This window comes from Aspergillus steynii (assembly GCF_002849105.1).
Source record: "Aspergillus steynii IBT 23096 chromosome Unknown P170scaffold_2, whole genome shotgun sequence".
NCBI classification, from domain to species: domain Eukaryota; kingdom Fungi; phylum Ascomycota; class Eurotiomycetes; order Eurotiales; family Aspergillaceae; genus Aspergillus; species Aspergillus steynii.
In genome coordinates this window covers 4106136-4122025 of record NW_020194399.1, presented here as the reverse complement: position 1 = coordinate 4122025, position 15890 = coordinate 4106136, and the positions used below count along the sequence as shown (strand labels likewise).

Below are 15890 nucleotides of genomic sequence, written 5' to 3'. Positions count from 1 at the left end.
TACGAAGAAAAGGGTCTGTTCCCTGTTACCTTTACATAATGGGAAAAGCACTTCCAGCAGTGCTTTGACACGAACGCATGGGATCGATCAGGGCAACGATGATCGATGGGCCCTCCAGACGTACAGATGTTTGCTCTCAAAGACGAGCATCGATGATTTACGCAGAATTTGAAACCAGACCCAGCCTGGGCATCATGTGCTAGCCCCCCCGTGAAGATCCTCCTGGTCTGGCTCCTGAAGATTTTCTCTTCCGCCCGGCCGCGGGTTGTCCCTGAGCCAAGAGCTGGTTGGGCAACGGGAGCTACCGGATGCAAAAGGAGCCTGTCACCACGCGCCTCGGAATGCAAAGGCTGAGTGCCATTACACCATAGGATGATGCGTTCTCCCAAGGTTTAGTCCTCGTGGGTAATCCGTCGAGTCCGCCGTTGGTCGTCAGGGGCCCATCTGCTCGGCCATGTCGATCATGTTCCCACACTTCAACCAAGCTATAGGCCCCGGTTCCTTTCCCGAGCTTATAGTTGCCAAGGGCGTGTCCACCGTCTGGGAGTCTCATTGGCTCTGCGCTCCTCTAACTTCTGCTTACGAAAAATCCAGACCATGTGCGAGAAAAAAAAAATACTACTTTTGCAATGTTTCCAATTTAAGCCTTGAGAGCTTTGGGCGGCACCAACCACGACAACCTTCTCCTCGGGGCGGATGATGTGATGATAGACGTGGATCAAACTGGGGGGCTATTCTGCGCAACGCGCAATGCTGGCCACCAGGGTCAGCTCTCCTTTCTTGGAGCCCGGCTCATTTAAGACGTATGTGCGTGCAAAATGTCTTTATAATATTGCGTTGTTTTACCCAAACCGGTTTCCTTGCGTCTTCTTCGTCACTCTCTTTATCTGCATGTGCTCTGGTTAACTTTCACCTTCATCCGTTCTTTTCTTCCGAGCTCGATCGATTGCGCAACATTTTCTTTCGGATCTTTTTATATTTTTTGGTCCATTCATTTTTCTAAACTGTTGGCCCTGTTGTTTAAACATAGGTCTAAATAGTTCCTTTCTTTTAGAGCTCGAAATCAGTCCATTGTTTGTCAAATCTAGAACTTTATGATTTCGTTCCCCCCATTGACGTGAACCATGTTGAAGGCTCCTTCTGGGACGTATCCCATGTCAGGCGGGTCATCCGTCAATTCCTCAGCAACCCATGTTGCTTCAGAGTATGGTCAGGAGTCAAGATCAGACTTTGGCTCGCCCCCTGGAACACCCAACACCCTCGTTCAAACCCAAAGCCACTCCTCGCGCCGCGGATTCGCCGTAGCGGATGACCACTGCGACGAGTCCGAGGCCAAGCAGTATGGACGGTTCTCACCCGCGCGCAAAGTTGTCATTCTTTGTATCCTGTCGTACTGTGCTTTCCTCGCTCCCATCTCTTCCACGGCTATGCTTTCTGCCGTGCCGGAGATAGCCAAGACATACCAGACCACCGAAGAGATCATAAACGCTAGTACGGCCCTCTATCTAGCGTTCATGGGCGTCTCGGCTCTATTCTGGGGGCCTCTAAGTCAGGTCTGCGGTCGTCGTCCGGTAAGTTTCCTGAATGATGTTGTATTTTCCGATCCCCGTCTAATATTCTGACTTTTATGTCATAGGTTTTTATTGCAAGCAGCGTTCTTTTTTTCATTTTTACTATTGCCACCACGCTCTCTCCCAACCTGACTACGTACTTTATCTTCCGTGTCCTCACGGCCTTCCAAGGCACATCGTTCCTGGTCGTCGGCAGCTCCGCCGTGGGAGATATCTACGAGCCTAAAACCCGCGCTACAGCTCTAGGATGGGTTCTTTCGGGCAGTTTAGTAGGCCCTGCTGTGGGCCCCTTTCTCGGTGTAAGTTAAATCTCCCATCGTCTCGTTCTCCGAAATCACCACTAACTCGCATCCTTTCAAATACAGGGCGCTGTGGTTACTTTTCGACCGTGGACAGCCATCTTTTGGCTTCTCACCGCAATGGCCGGCTTTGCCGCCGCCATCATCATTCTCTTCTTCCCGGAGACAATTCCTTCCAAGTCTAACTCTGACTTCGCCGGGCAGCCCGTCCCTCGTCAGGCCAAGCTGCTCTGGCACCGCATTAACCCGATTCGAGTCTTTGCTCTTTATGCCTCCTACCCCAACCTTTTCTGGACCGGCCTGGCTGCCGGTGCTCTCGTCTGGAACCAATACGCCCTGCTCACTCCCATCCGACCCGTTCTCAACCCGCGATTCAACCTCACGAGTCCCGTTCAAGCTGGCTTGTTCTACCTCGCCCCCGGTGCCGGCTTCTTAGCCGGAACCTTCGTTGGCGGCCGCTGGGCCGATTATTTTGTGCGGAAATACATTGCTCGCCGAAACGGCCTGCGCATCCCCGAAGACCGACTTCGCTCCTGTCTCATCTTCATCTGCATCCTGACGCCAGGTTCCATCCTCGTCTACGGCTGGAGTCTAGACCAGGACGTCGGCGGTATCCCAGTCCCTGTCGTCTTCATGTTCCTGCAGGGTGTATTCCAACTCTTCTGCCTCCCCAGTCTGAACACATACTGTCTCGACGTGATGCACTCTAAGGGTCGCAGCGCGGAGGTGGTTGCCGGCAGCTATGTCTTCCGATACGTTTTCGCCGCCCTGGGAACGGGAGTCGCCCTCCCTGCTATCCAGGAAATGGGCGTGGGCTGGTTCAATACCCTCTCCGGGCTATTCTTGGTGCTTACGGGCGCGATGGTCTGGTTAACGGCGGTCTTTGGCCCGCGCTGGAGAGAAAATGTCGACATGAAGTGCGAAGAAAAAGCGGCGAGACGCAAGGGTCTTGCTTGATTTCTCTTTTCTATTTTACCCCACTGTTTCCTCCCTCTCCGTCCCTCTTTGCATTTCTGTTTTCTTGTTTCTGTTATCTGCCATCTCACTCCTTATAATCACTGTATATATGTACATTCACAGAGTAGATACTACCTACATAGATACCACTGGGAGGAAAAAGAGGATTCACAAAAAGGGTGACTAAAAGTGGCTAGAAAAAAATCCTAAAAGTATTTTTGAGCCTGTTGGGTTTATTCAGATTCATTGCATCTACCGGATATCAAATTGAACACGACTAAGAAATATGACTGAACTAGGATCTATTAGGGCCACTCGAACCTGGTGACCAGCCCCTGAGGATGAAAATGGCCCCTTCTTTTAGTCTGGATGAGATCTTCCGCTATTTTCTCCACCGACGCTAGACAAGTTTCCTTCTCCGACTGTTGTACGTATTCCATCTTTACCCACATCTACACCAGGCTCGTTCGGGGGCTGAGCAATGGTACGTGCAAGCACGAATTTCCGACTGTCGTCACGACCCTTTTCCACATCCACAAAGCCAATCGCTATCATGGCGGCTGCGCAAATAGCAAAGAGGAAAGGGAACCCCATCCAGTTGTTCTGGGTATTATTTATAATCGCTTGGATAACGTTGGGACCGATGATCGACGACTGCAAACAATTTGTCAGTTGCAGGAAACGACAAGGGGAACCTCGCAACAGATTTAACCCACAGCACGATTGGTTATACCAAAAAGGGCAAAGAACATGTTATCGTAACCTTGAGGCATGAGTTCACTTATCATAGTTTGGGCATACTGGTTTGAAAAGGATTAGGAAAGAGGTCAGATAGACTGAATTCGGGCTATGACTCACAGCATAGTAAGGGGCCTGGAACAACCCAAAAATAACGTTATAGAAATAGAACTCCCACTATTGCTCATGTCAGCATGGCTCCCAGCATCGTATGTTAGAGAACTCACCCGATGGTGGTAGCCAATGCGGTTTGTCCATAAGCCCAGCATGCCCCAGAATGGAATCAACACACTGAAGAAATTGGTGACAAGAAACATTCGCTTGGTGCGGATTTTAAAATAACTCTGGATATACCAGAACCCAAAGGTTGACGTTATCGAACACACAGCCTGTGTAATTCCTAGGTATGTTATCTGTAAAAATGAGAAAGACACATAGTCATTCTGGATGATAGATACCAGCGTTCCTAAAAATACAGCCTCCGTGAGCTCTTCTTACTCCTTCCGGCTTGGATGAAGCACATCCACTACTTACCTGTGGTGTTCAGTCCATCTGCCAGCAAAAAGTAGGCAATGAAGTATAAGAAGGTTTGTGGCAGAGATCGGACCTCTTTCAGTGCGAGCCACAATTGTTTGAGCCCAATTGTCGCGTAGTTGGACCCCTCAGGAACTTTGGGCCCCGGTCGCTTCTGCTGAAAAATGAACCACCATACCCCAAGAACGACCCAGTCTGCATAATTATCGTTAAAAGGGTAATGGTATGCGGAGTGCTGGACGATACGTACATGAGTTCGTCAGACAGAGTGCCAGATTGTTGGAGTAATTGTTATTCTGGAGTGGTATCAACACACTCAGGTTAATTAAAAGCGTCAAAAAGTAGCCTATATTACTATGTGCGGTGGAAATATTGCTATTAGAATGGGATCTCTGTATTAGTTCGGAGTCATCTGCAAACAAGAGGGAGAAGGATTACCTGATGTGATTTCTCTCCAACGACTCGACGGCATCGTACTCTTGCTGGCTTATTTTGCCCTCTCTCAGATCTTCCTCGCGGGCTTTACGGACGTGCGGCATATAGCGAGCCAACCGGGGGAAAACGGCCGCATAAAACACCAAGGTCGCACCGTATGCCACATATGCAACAATGTACATACCCATGGCTGCCGGCCATTGATCGGGACGCCTAATGGCCATCATTCCGTACTGCAAACACCAGCAGACCACCGTGAGGCCAAGGAGTAGCCAGCGCCCGAACGAGCCGTAGTCTGCTGCACTTCCGAGCCAGACGAATATCACCGTCATGAAGGTGAAGCAGAGACCGTTGGCGATCAGAACAACCGAAGAAACAGACCGTGTCCCTCCAGCCCATGGAACTACGCATGGGGACGAGTCGCTGCAAGGTTTAGGAGGATTGGTCCCGGGTTGCCATCCTGCCCCATTCAGGGCCCACTGAAACCTGGGAAAAAGGAACAAGGTCAGCACCATGTCCCCCAAACCACGTAGGTTCTCGATAGACTTACAGTGCCTGTGTGTAAGAGCCCGGACCAACTCCGTTATCACCTATGTGTGACCCATGTTCAAGTCAGCTCGACGTATTGAGCAAAGGGTTGACGCGAAATGTTACCGTTATAGTAGAGATAGTAGGACCATAACTCCCTTCGAGTGGTTGTCGGCTGCTCGTATGCTTCCTCTGCCCTGAAGAGACGCTCGAAATCGGTAAAAGCTGATTGAGTTTGGGTTTCTTGATCCGATTTCCCTTGATCTATCGCGGTGGCTTCGGCATTAGAGGCGGCACTTTCTCTGAGATCGCCCATCGGGTTGTCCGTGTGCAGCAACGTGGTCCCCTGGTCTTGTTTCAAATGATCGTCCGACATGGCGAGAGTCTAGCAGAAGGAAGTAGCCCTTGTTCGAAGTAGGGATAGGCCCAACCCATGCGATATCTATCACAGACTGCTGTTGATCAGCTGATCAATCTGAGATGCGAGCCACGGTCAACTGGTGTCGAGCCAGCTGAATAGGACTTGCTGGTGAGGAGAGCGCATGGAAGAGAGGGAGGAGGAGCAAGGAAGGTTACCCCGCAGTGGTGAATGAAGGCTTATCGGGGAATTCCACGGCAGCCCCTTCCTTCAGGCCAACAACCATCCCGATAAAGAATCCAAAGTCACGATGGTCGGAGATGCCTGATCAGGCCCAAGTCGTTAGGGCTGCGGCTGGTCCGTGACTGCGATGTTTTGTCATCATCTCCTCTTCCCCGCTCCTTCCCCACATCGTCGTTTCTTCGTGTTTTCTTTTCTCTCACGCTTCCCCATATCCAATTGCCTCCCCCGCTGGCTTCCATCCCACCTGCCAGACTATTGTGGATCCCGGTGATCTGCTTGTTAGCCCCGGAAGTGATTAGATGGTCCTAGGTAAACTAGACTAGCCTCGAGCGTTCTGTGTCCCGGTGAACGGATTGTTGTCACCCCTCCCAATCCCAACCACAGGCTATTTCCCAAAGCCTATTGAACTGGACCGTCAAAAATGCAATCTTCGGAGCTGAGGAAAAATGTTGGCCAGGTATGAAGGGTGACTCTCTTTTCAAACCAATACAAGGAAGACCTGGCGAATAAAATCTGACTGGCTCGACATAGCTTTTCGCGGTTGGCTTCCATGGGCTCACCCCGAGCCCGGAAATTAAAACCCTGATCCATGATCATGGTGTTGGTGGAATTGTCCTATTTAAAAGAAATATCCAAGACGCAGCCCAGTTGCAGGTAGGACAGAAACCCACCCCAGAGTGCCATGCTATGCTATAGACGATGCACAGCAGCTGAACTGGCTTGTGCGCTTAGGCTTTGACGTTGGCCCTCCAAGAGGAAGCAAAGGCTGCTGGGCATGAGCATCCGCTGTTCATTGGAATTGACCAAGAAAATGGATGGGTCACTCGGATATCGCCACCAATCGCTCCTCAACTGCCAGGCGCGATGGCTTTGGGGGCTACCTATGACCCAGAACTCGCCTACAAAGTGGGAGCTGCCACCGGTGAAACGCTGAGGCTTTTTGGGATCAACATGAATTATGCGCCCGTCTGCGACATTAATTCGGAGCCCCTGAACCCTGTCATTGGTGTACGCAGTTTCGGGGATGATCCCGGTTACGTGGGACGGTTTGCGGGAGCAACTGCCCAAGGTCTACGAGAGCAGAAAGTGGTTCCTACTGTTAAGCATTTCCCCGGTCACGGAGATACTGCGGTAGACTCCCATTACGGACTTCCGGTGATAAAGAAGACTAGGGATCAATTGGAACAGTGTGAATTGAGACCCTTTCGTCGAGCAGTCGCTGAAGGCATAGAGGCCGTGATGACCGCACATATTTCCCTACCTGCTCTCGGCGAAACCGAACTCCCCGCCACTCTTTCTGCCGATGCCTTGAACATCCTGCGCGAGGACATGCAATATGACGGTATGGTCGTTACGGACTGTCTTGAAATGGACGGAATTCGTGCAACCTACGGTACTGAGCAAGGTGCTGTCCTTGCGCTTGGGGCTGGCAGTGACAGCATTATGATCTGCCATACTTATAATGTGCAGGTAGCGTCAATTAATCGTGTTATAGGGGCTATTGAATCCGGGGAAGTTTCAACGGTGCGTCTTATGGACGCACTTCGCCGGGTTGCCAAAGTAAAACAGGCCTTCTTAAACTGGGACACCGCGCTACAATTGCAGAGCCTAGACGGCCTCATTCCCATCAACGACAAGTCGGTTGATCTTGCTGCCAATGTGTATTCAAAATCCGCTACCATTGTTCGTGAGAAGCCCGGCGTCTTGTCCAAACTCTTCAGCGAATCATCTACCGTATTGTTTCTCTTCCCGGGCGAAAAGACCCCCGCTGGTGGTGCAGTAGACGGGGAAGGACTGGGGAGAAAAGGATCCCACAACGCCACGGAGTATCTTGAAATACTCAAAAAGCAATGCCCGAATGCCACTGAAGTTTGCTACACGGAGCCGGGCCTGTCATCAGAACAGTGGAGCCTTGTTGAGGCAGTCGATGTCATCGTATTCACATCAATCAATGCTCGAGAATCACCATACCAAAGGCGAGTGGGCCTTGAATTAGCACAAAGAGCCCAGAATATCGTTTCAATTGCAGCTTGCAGTCCTTATGACTTCTTAGACGATGCTAGCATTGAAACATATGTCACCACATATGAACCAACGGTTGAAGCCTTTTTTGCAGCCGTAAAGCGGATGAAAGGCCAGGAAATTGTTCAGAAAGGCCAACTGCCAATTGGACCACTAAAGCCAACTCCAGGATGGATCGCAGTAGATGACTACGTGTCATCTATGGACCTTTTGCCCGTGTTGGCGCTTTGGAAGAAGGCGCTGCCCACTTATCCTCTACTTCACGAGAGCCCCGAGAGGTTATTATCACGAAAGAATGCACACCATTTTGTCGTTAGAGGCGATACAGATCTGGTCGGATTCTGCCTTCTGTACACTGAGGAGAAACGGGACGTCACCTGTGGTTACCTAGCGGTGTTGGCTGTTGACCCCAAGAAGCAGGGGTTAGGGGTGGGAACTGCTTTGATTGAAGCATGCCGGTCGTGGCTCAAAAAAGAATTCAAGAACCCTCGTTTGGAACTGGGCAGCTCATTTCCTCGCTTCTGGCCCGGCATTCCGACTGATCTGCCTTCGGAAACCCAACAGTTCTTTGTCCATCGAGGCTTTCAACTGAATCCCCCGTCGGCCCGCTCTGTCGACCTCTACCAGGACATCCGGAATTTCGAGGTCCCGGTAAGGTATGCCGCTAGAGCTCGCGAGCGAGGATATACTTTTGGACCTCTAAAGCCAGAGGATTTCCTCAAGGGATTGTCGGGACAGAAGAGAAACTTCTCAGACAACGAGGTGAGAAGCGTAGTAGAACCTTGGTGATTTCTCTGGCTAACTGTCTTGGCAGGCCTGGGTTCAAAAGTTTATGGACCTCGACCCAACTCTTTACCCTTCTAGCATCATGACAGCGTGGGACTACGAGGGGAACCAGGTGGCTTGGGCGCTCATGCTGGGATCGGAATGCGATATTTTGCGACAAGATTGGGTATTCCCTCCCATGTGCGGCCCTAGAACGGGCCTGATCGGCTGCGTTGGCGTGGACAAAGCTCACCGCAAGAATGGAATCGGCCTTGCTCTTGTCGGCCATGCCATCGAAAACATGAAGAACAGAGGCATCGAAGGGGTTTTCGTGGACTGGGTGGCTTTGGATGGCTGGTATGAACAGCTGGGCTTCGAGGTTTGGCGCAGCTATCGACCCGGTCGGATGGCCCTGTAGACTGAACTGGGTTTTTGACGCTATCGCAACGGTACCTACCCAGAACCTACCTACGTAGTTAGTCTGTAAGCAGCTCTCCATCCTGGACGAATGAAAACCGCCTGATTTGTGTTATTCCTTGGCCGAGGGTTCCGAGACGATGTGGGGAACCTCGGCTACCTCACGTCTCCCTCTCGTAATCGACGTTCCGAGATGCCTCCCTTGCCCGGACGCCGCTGCCTACTTACGCTTCAAGCTCGCCACACCCATTGACGCCCCCCCGATGCATCGCCTTTCTCGTATTCCACTCCCGGTCCGGTCCCGGGACAAATTCTTTAGACCGACAAGTCGACGGTTCCTATCGGCGTCCAGTCAAGGGTTTCCACGGTCCGACACCGCTCTGTTCGATCATCACTACGAGTAGGTACCCCAGGTAATATCGAGCAAACGCATCCGAGTAATCTGCCCAGAACTTAACATCCGTGCCATTGTAGTGCCATCGTTGTGGGAGCAGGGGGAGCCGGCCTTCGTGCCGCTGTCGGGCTGACCGAGTCGGGACTTAAAACAGCCTGCGTCACGAAACTCGTGTGTATATTCTGACAAAATAGGCGGAGGGAAATTTCTGCTAATGGGGAATTCAGTTTCCAACTCGCTCTCATACAGTCGCTGCACAGGGTGGCATCAACGCTGCCCTGGGGAATATGACCCGCGACGACTATCGATGGCACATGTACGATACAGTCAAAGGATCCGACTGGCTTGGGGATCAAGACGCCATCCACTACATGACGCGGGAAGCCCCACAAGCTATCTATGAACTGGAAGAATTTGGTATGGCCTTCTCGCGAACCGAGGACGGGAGGATCTACCAGCGGGCTCTGGGTGGACAGAGTCTAGAGTATGGACGGGGAGGACAGGCATATCGCACGGCCTGCGCGGCGGACCGAACAGGCCATGCCATGTTGCATGCTTTATATGGACAGGCACTAAAGGTAGGTTGGCAGCCTAGCAGGCCACCCTGTCTGCAGATTGGAGACTCAAAGTCGCGCTAACCAATGCAGCACGATACTGAATTTTTCGTCGAATATTTCGCTCTCGACCTGCTGATGGTGGATGGAGCTTGCGTTGGGGTCATCTGCTTGTCTTTAGAAGATGGTAGCCTTCATCGATTCTTTGCTCGGAACACTGTGCTCGCCACGGGGGGATACGGTAGAGCCTACTTCTCTTGCACATCGGCTCATACCTCCACTGGCGATGGCAGTGCTATGGTTGCACGCGCCGGTCTTCCAAACCAGGACATGGAGTTTGTCCAGTTTCACCCGTCTGGAATATATGGCGCTGGGGTGCTGATCACCGAAGGTGCACGTGGCGAAGGGGGATATCTGCTTAATTCCCAGGGAGAGCGCTTCATGGAACGATATGCCCCTACCGCCAAGGATCTTGCGAGCCGGGACGTGGTAGCCCGCGCCATGAACCTGGAGATTCGAGAGGGTCGTGGATGTGGACCAGGTCATGACCATATTCACCTGCAGCTGTCGCATCTCCCGCGCGACCTTATCCATGATCGGCTACCTGGCATCGTGGAGACGGCATCTATCTTCGCCGGCATCGATATTACCCGAGACCCCATTCCCGTGGTACCAACGGTCCATTACTGTATGGGTGGGATTCCAACCAACTTCAAAGGCCAGGTTCTGAGGGCGGATATGGATTCTTCCGGGTGCACCGAGTCTCCCGTTCCCGGTCTCTACGCCGCGGGCGAAGCGGCCTGCGTCAGCGTTCACGGGGCCAACCGACTTGGGGCCAACTCCCTCTTAGATATTGTGGTGTTTGGGCGTGCGTGTGCCATTGATATCGCCGAGAATAACGAGCCGAACATGCCGCTGCAATCGGCTTGCCCCAGGGACACGACCGTCGGGTTCGACTCGATTCAGAACATGCACAGCATTCGCACGGCGGATGGCGATCTTCCGACGGCCCAGATTCGTGAGCGGCTTCAGCGAGCTATGCAGACAGACATTGCTGTATTCCGGACTGAGGCGTCTCTCGTCGAAGGCACGTCCAAAGTACAACAAGTACAACACGATTTCTCCACGCGACTGGCTACGAGGGATCGCAGCTTGATATGGAACTCGGACCTTGTGGAGACACTTGAATTGTGCAATCTTCTGACCTGCGCGGCGCAGACGGCGCAGGCCGCCGTGCAGAGAACGGAATGTCGAGGGAGTCACGCTCGAGAGGATTTTCCAGAGAGAGACGACGCGGGTTGGCTGCGCCATACTTTGACGTGGCAGGGCCGAGGAGATGAGGAAGTGCGCGTAGGGTATCGAGAAGTCATCATGGAAACATTGGATGAGAAAGACTGCGCCAACGTGGCACCCGTGAAGCGGAGCTATTGAGAGGAAGATTGAATTTGATATTCAGTAGGAACGAAACGCTAAGAGCGGACTATGCCGGATCCGGCCGCCGCTGCCACATGATCTCCGAGAGGCACGTGGAGACGCTCCACTCTCGGAAATGCCCGCTTTGGTCTACTTTCATCTATCTACACGCTGAGCAAGAAACGACGCATCCATAGACAAATTATTATTCAGTCCCGGAGTATATCACATGCAACTAGTAATACATGCTCTTTCCTGATTAGATATCACGAGGATATTAGAAACAGGCTTCTGAAGAGATCTCTTTGGCGAACTAAAACGATGTGACGACATCCAAGGGACCGAAGATATCAATCGAAGTTAAAACAAAAGGAAATGCTCATCTGGCTTAACGTCACGATCATATACCGTGAGGCACGGGTTATGATGAAGTCTGCGCCAGGCACCATCGCCTAAGAGGTACGGGTGGCAATGTGGTCAAACTTGTAAAGAGGCTCCAGCTCGACTTTACGACGGAAGATGAACCGCTGGATCCACCAGGGAAGAACCTTGAAGACCTGGTAGCGGATGTGGACGCGGGTCGGGACTGCGAAGATGTAGTCCAATTCCTCGAGAGTGCGCTGCTTGGTCTCGGGCACCCAAAGGAAGATCATGACTAAGGCAGTGATGTTTAATCCCCTGGTCAAGTTAGAGCCTGGGTCGCTAGATGGATAGAAGATATTCCAAACTTACGCGTAAAAGCCAAATGCTCCGGTTGGGGTCATGGCATGTAGCATACGAGGGAAGGTGATGGAAAGCACTGCTGCCCAGCTGAGGCAAACCGCGACAGCCCAGGACATTCCAACCTCTAGAATACATGGTACATTAGCAAACACGAACACCTTGTATCCGAAGAAAGTGACTTACCGCGATGAGACAAAGGGAAAACTTCCGCGGAATAGGCGAAAGGCACGGGACCTTCACCCGGAGAGTAGAACGCTGCGAACAGGAAGATGAACAGAGCGATACAGCCGATGTGGGCTTTGGATTCGGTTGGAATATAGAAGCTGAAGCCAGCAGCCAACAGAGTCCAGGCCATCTGCGGGAAGGTAAACAGCAGCAAGGTTCGGCGTCCGTATGTGTCAATGGTGAACACAGCTGGGAAGGCAAACAGGAAGTTGACCAACCCAAATCCCCACGAGGCGAAAAGGGCCTCGGTCACACTAGCACCCGCCTCCTGGAAAATGGTGGAAGAGTAGAATGCCACGATGTTAATACCACACATCTGTTGCGCAATCATCACCACTGACGAGGCCAGAGTGGCACGTCGCACCCGAGGAATAGTAAACAATTCAATGAAGCGGGTGACATAATTACTCTGGCCCACAATCTCCTGCTCAACTTTGATCTGCGCGTAGATGTAATAAAGATCGCGCGCGGCCTGGAGCTTCGTGTTGCGCAAACGACAGAGAGATTGATACGCCTGCCTCATCTTGCCGCACTTGATGTACCAACGAGGGGATTCAGGGCAGAAGTACACGCCAATGAGGAGAGGGACGGCGGGGATAAAAGCAGAGCCAAGTTGCAGACGCCAGGAAATGTCTCCAGTATCTTTAACGGCCAAGTTTGCACTGGTACCAAGAAAGATACCGAAGGCTGTCCACAGTTGCCAGCTCATTACCAGACCTCCACGAATTATGGCTGGGCAGTTTTCTGCGCAGAAGACGGGAATAGTGGATGCTTTCAAGCCCATTCCAAGGCCCAGAAGAAGACGAGTGACGAGCAACTGCTCCCAGGTTTGACTCACGGCAGAGCCGATAGGAGTAAGCAAGCAGAAGATAGCCGAAATGAAGATAGCACCGCGGCGGCCCAAGATTTTGTTGCAGGGGTCAGACAACCAGCAGCCCAAGGCAGCACTGGCCATGTACGGTCCTCTTTAATATCTGTCAGTTATTTTATCTGCCCAGGCATGTATGGGCAAGAGCGACTCACGCATTAACAACACCGACGAGCCACTGGTTTCTCTCGGCGTGGGGGTTATTCTTTTCAGGGATGCCAAGAGCATCAGGGAAGGAAAGGTTGGCTCCTAAGCAAACAATAAGCAAATCGTCGTTGTATGTAAGGATTAGAGAAATCACATACCATTGCTTCCTGTCTGATCCCATCCTCTGTTACAAGGGATTAGCACACATTCACTGCCTCGAGATAGATGGGGGATATGTTAACAAGCCACTTACTGAACAGCCGCACCGATAGAGCAAAGAATAATGGTGAAATACAAAGCCACGGGCTGGCGCCACTTGTGAGTGACTTCATTGTCAATGGCGGTAATGTCAGCCTCTGTCATATCAGGGACCGACTCGTAATTGTTAGGATCACGAGCGACAAGAGCCCCCTTCTTCAGGTCATCAAGAATGTCAGTCAGCTGATGCTCATGAGCAAACTCCTCAACATCGTGAAGAACCTCATCCGTGGTGAGGTCAGCGAGAGGGTTTTTGATCCTAGGGTAAAATTAGCAAGCGACCAAAGGCATCTACAGCGGGGCCAGGCATGTCGCCCACTTACTTCGCAGAGGTATTCTGGTTCAGGTTAATGTGCTCAAAGTGACCCTTCTCGGCGGTCTCCTGGTCGTCACTGACGCTACACAGACGTAAGCCACGGGAACCCAAGGAAAGGTGGGCGATGCAACCAACCGCTTGTCAACAGTGACATGGGGAGCTACGATCTGAGAATCATCGATCTCAGTCTTCCCCACGGTATCAGCCATGGTGAAGCTGGGGAGGGAGCTGAATGTGGAAAGAGTAGATTGTAGAAGGGTGAAGAACGATGAAATGGGTTAAGGTAAAGAGCGCCGAGGCTGAGTGAGACGCGATGGGGCAAGGTGAAGAAGAAGTGAAGAGGGCACGACGCGGGGATGAAGGAGGGAGAGAGAAAGTGCGGGGGTGAGCAGAGGAAGAAGAAGGAAAAGCCCCCGGGAAAAGGGAAATAGGGCTGATAAATAGCAGGTGACTTCCCTCGCACCTGCTGTCACTCTGGGGAACTCCGGGATTTTGACCGTGGATTGGGGGCCCAACAACGGTACACCTTCTCCCTCTGGTTCACGGGGCGCTGATTGGTTTCTTCCGCCTGGATCTGGTACCTACGCACTTATGACCTTTGATGCCGCCGCTCTCGCTGGTGCTTGGGGCGGAGTTCTCCTTTATGTTGAGGACGCAACCCATGGGTGAGCTGCCATAATGGGTTCCTCAGGCAGCCCGCAACCGGTAGATGCCGTCTTTCAGGGCATCTGAACTTCCGCATCTCTTTTCCTGGAAGGGCAATTGGGTTCTTTGACTGTTCCTGTTCGGCTTACCGGTACGTTCCTGTGGATTCCCTCGTTCTGGTTTTCTTTTCGGGGTCTTCGATTTCTTTGTTTGCATCCGATGCTTGTCACCCACGCGAGTCCAACATCCTTGGCCGCCTGTTTACGGAGTAGTGCGGTTCCTCAGGGTCCGATGACTCTGGGGGAAACTCTCTTACGCCGTAGTGGTGACGGCAGGACGGCTACTCGCTGACTTGTCAAAGGAAAGTCTAATCATTTTAGGGTTATTTGGCCCCTGTTTCCACCCAGAATCCACCCCCGAGTGGCATTCGTTCCTTTTTCTTTCGCGGGGTGAAAATTTTTCTTTGCCCGTGACAATGATTCGCTTTATGGCAGGCCCTCGAAGGGAGGCCTACGTCGGGGGTGAGACTAAGAGCGCCACGCTCCCATCGCAATGCCATGAAGTGCCCAGCGGCCAAGCGTCGAGTCAAGAAACCATTGGCTACTCTTGGCTAGGAATATGATTAGCTCGGCGCCACTAAGCCCGAAGCGGCCGGGATGGCGATTTAGCGCGGGAATCTACTTCGCGCTGAACAGTCGTGCTCTCACGGTGGCTGAGTGAGACGCCTTCTGCCTCATGTCCGGACGTTTTCGTCGTGGGAGGCTGCTCTTCTGGTCTTGGCCGCTGCTCACATGGCCGCAATCCGTTGGCACGAAGGAACGCTCGACATTCACTGGTTTCCAACTCTTCCTACGGTCTACAGCGAGAGACTCGGAACCGAGAGAACTTAGGGGGCTCACTTAGGGGGCTCCCGCCGTGGCTAAATATTGGATTTTTGTGCAACCATCCAGCGTAACCCCGGGGCGCTCTCTTAGGTAAGTGGTAAGTTCAACATGTTTTTGATTGTGCGTCGTCTATCGGACTGCTGCATATTACCCAGCCTCCGGGTCCGGTGTCAGCGACGTTCGAACTTGCGCTTGCCCATCTCCCGCCTCTACAAAGGATTATTGACATGATCCACACAGGGGGGGGGGGGGGGGGGGGGGTCGTTTAGGGTTCAACAAAGGGGAATATTCTATCGATTCAAAAATTGTCTAGAGTGGATGGCTACGGAGGCAAACCACCGCCCCCAACAAAAAAACAAACCGAGATGACACACACAAAAAGGAAAAGAACAGAGAAGAAAAACCCCAAAAAAGAGAAAAAAAAAAAAGAAAGACGAAACATGGGCTGAGCGGAAAACAAACCGCGCATCGGAGCCTGAGCGCCTTCCACCCGACGGCGTCTTCTCCACGCCAATGACGGCTCGAGCGTCCGGGGTTGCAACGCCGTGTGGAGAGTTTTCTCGGCCTGGCCGGGGCGGAGCTTAACTGGCCCTGGT

General features: G+C 52.2%; 5 protein-coding genes across 5 annotated transcripts; 3 read left to right on the top strand and 2 right to left on the bottom strand.

Moving 5' to 3' along the window:
• Nucleotides 1-1154: 1154 nt before the first annotated feature.
• Nucleotides 1155-3021, top strand: P170DRAFT_454088 (putative MFS transporter; the record flags this gene model as incomplete). The annotated part of the gene is made up of 3 exons (XM_024851407.1): nucleotides 1155-1571; nucleotides 1637-1870; nucleotides 1937-3021. 3 exons carry the CDS (start codon nucleotides 1155-1157, stop codon nucleotides 2825-2827), a joined length of 1542 nt encoding a protein of 513 aa, XP_024708132.1. The 3' UTR covers nucleotides 2828-3021.
• A 61-nt stretch (nucleotides 3022-3082) lies between these two features.
• Nucleotides 3083-5378, bottom strand: P170DRAFT_403394 (uncharacterized protein; the record flags this gene model as incomplete). Its single annotated transcript, XM_024846474.1, has 9 exons — nucleotides 3083-3481; nucleotides 3544-3627; nucleotides 3686-3742; nucleotides 3793-4031; nucleotides 4100-4294; nucleotides 4350-4474; nucleotides 4538-5020; nucleotides 5085-5124; nucleotides 5189-5378. 9 exons carry the CDS (start codon nucleotides 5376-5378, stop codon nucleotides 3188-3190), a joined length of 1707 nt encoding a protein of 568 aa, XP_024708131.1. The 3' UTR covers nucleotides 3083-3187.
• A 535-nt stretch (nucleotides 5379-5913) lies between these two features.
• On the top strand, nucleotides 5914-8966 carry P170DRAFT_379008 (putative beta-N-acetylglucosaminidase). Its single transcript, XM_024845472.1, has 4 exons — nucleotides 5914-6120; nucleotides 6195-6317; nucleotides 6396-8447; nucleotides 8500-8966. Exons 1-4 carry the CDS (start codon nucleotides 6085-6087, stop codon nucleotides 8866-8868), a joined length of 2580 nt encoding a protein of 859 aa, XP_024708130.1. The 5' UTR covers nucleotides 5914-6084; the 3' UTR covers nucleotides 8869-8966.
• A 164-nt stretch (nucleotides 8967-9130) lies between these two features.
• Nucleotides 9131-11246, top strand: P170DRAFT_403388 (succinate dehydrogenase flavoprotein subunit; the record flags this gene model as incomplete). The annotated part of the gene is made up of 4 exons (XM_024846473.1): nucleotides 9131-9267; nucleotides 9342-9432; nucleotides 9489-9839; nucleotides 9909-11246. The coding sequence occupies 4 exons, from the start codon at nucleotides 9131-9133 to the stop codon at nucleotides 11244-11246; spliced, it is 1917 nt and encodes a 638-aa protein (XP_024708129.1).
• Nucleotides 11247-11680: 434 nt separating this feature from the next.
• Nucleotides 11681-13974, bottom strand: P170DRAFT_444724 (galactose-proton symport; the record flags this gene model as incomplete). The annotated part of the gene is made up of 8 exons (XM_024850652.1): nucleotides 11681-11906; nucleotides 11961-12075; nucleotides 12135-13141; nucleotides 13200-13293; nucleotides 13350-13375; nucleotides 13445-13708; nucleotides 13773-13847; nucleotides 13901-13974. The coding sequence occupies 8 exons, from the start codon at nucleotides 13972-13974 to the stop codon at nucleotides 11681-11683; spliced, it is 1881 nt and encodes a 626-aa protein (XP_024708128.1).
• Between the last annotated feature and the right edge of the window lie 1916 nt (nucleotides 13975-15890).

Coding starts and splice junctions, on each gene's coding strand:
- P170DRAFT_379008 (XM_024845472.1), top strand. CDS start 6,085: ATGCAATCTTCGGAGCTGAGGAAAAATGTTGGCCAG. Junction 6,318..6,395: donor AAGACGCAGCCCAGTTGCAG/GTAGGACAGAAA, acceptor TTGTGCGCTTAG/GCTTTGACGTTGGCCCTCCA. Junction 8,448..8,499: donor GAAACTTCTCAGACAACGAG/GTGAGAAGCGTA, acceptor CTGTCTTGGCAG/GCCTGGGTTCAAAAGTTTAT.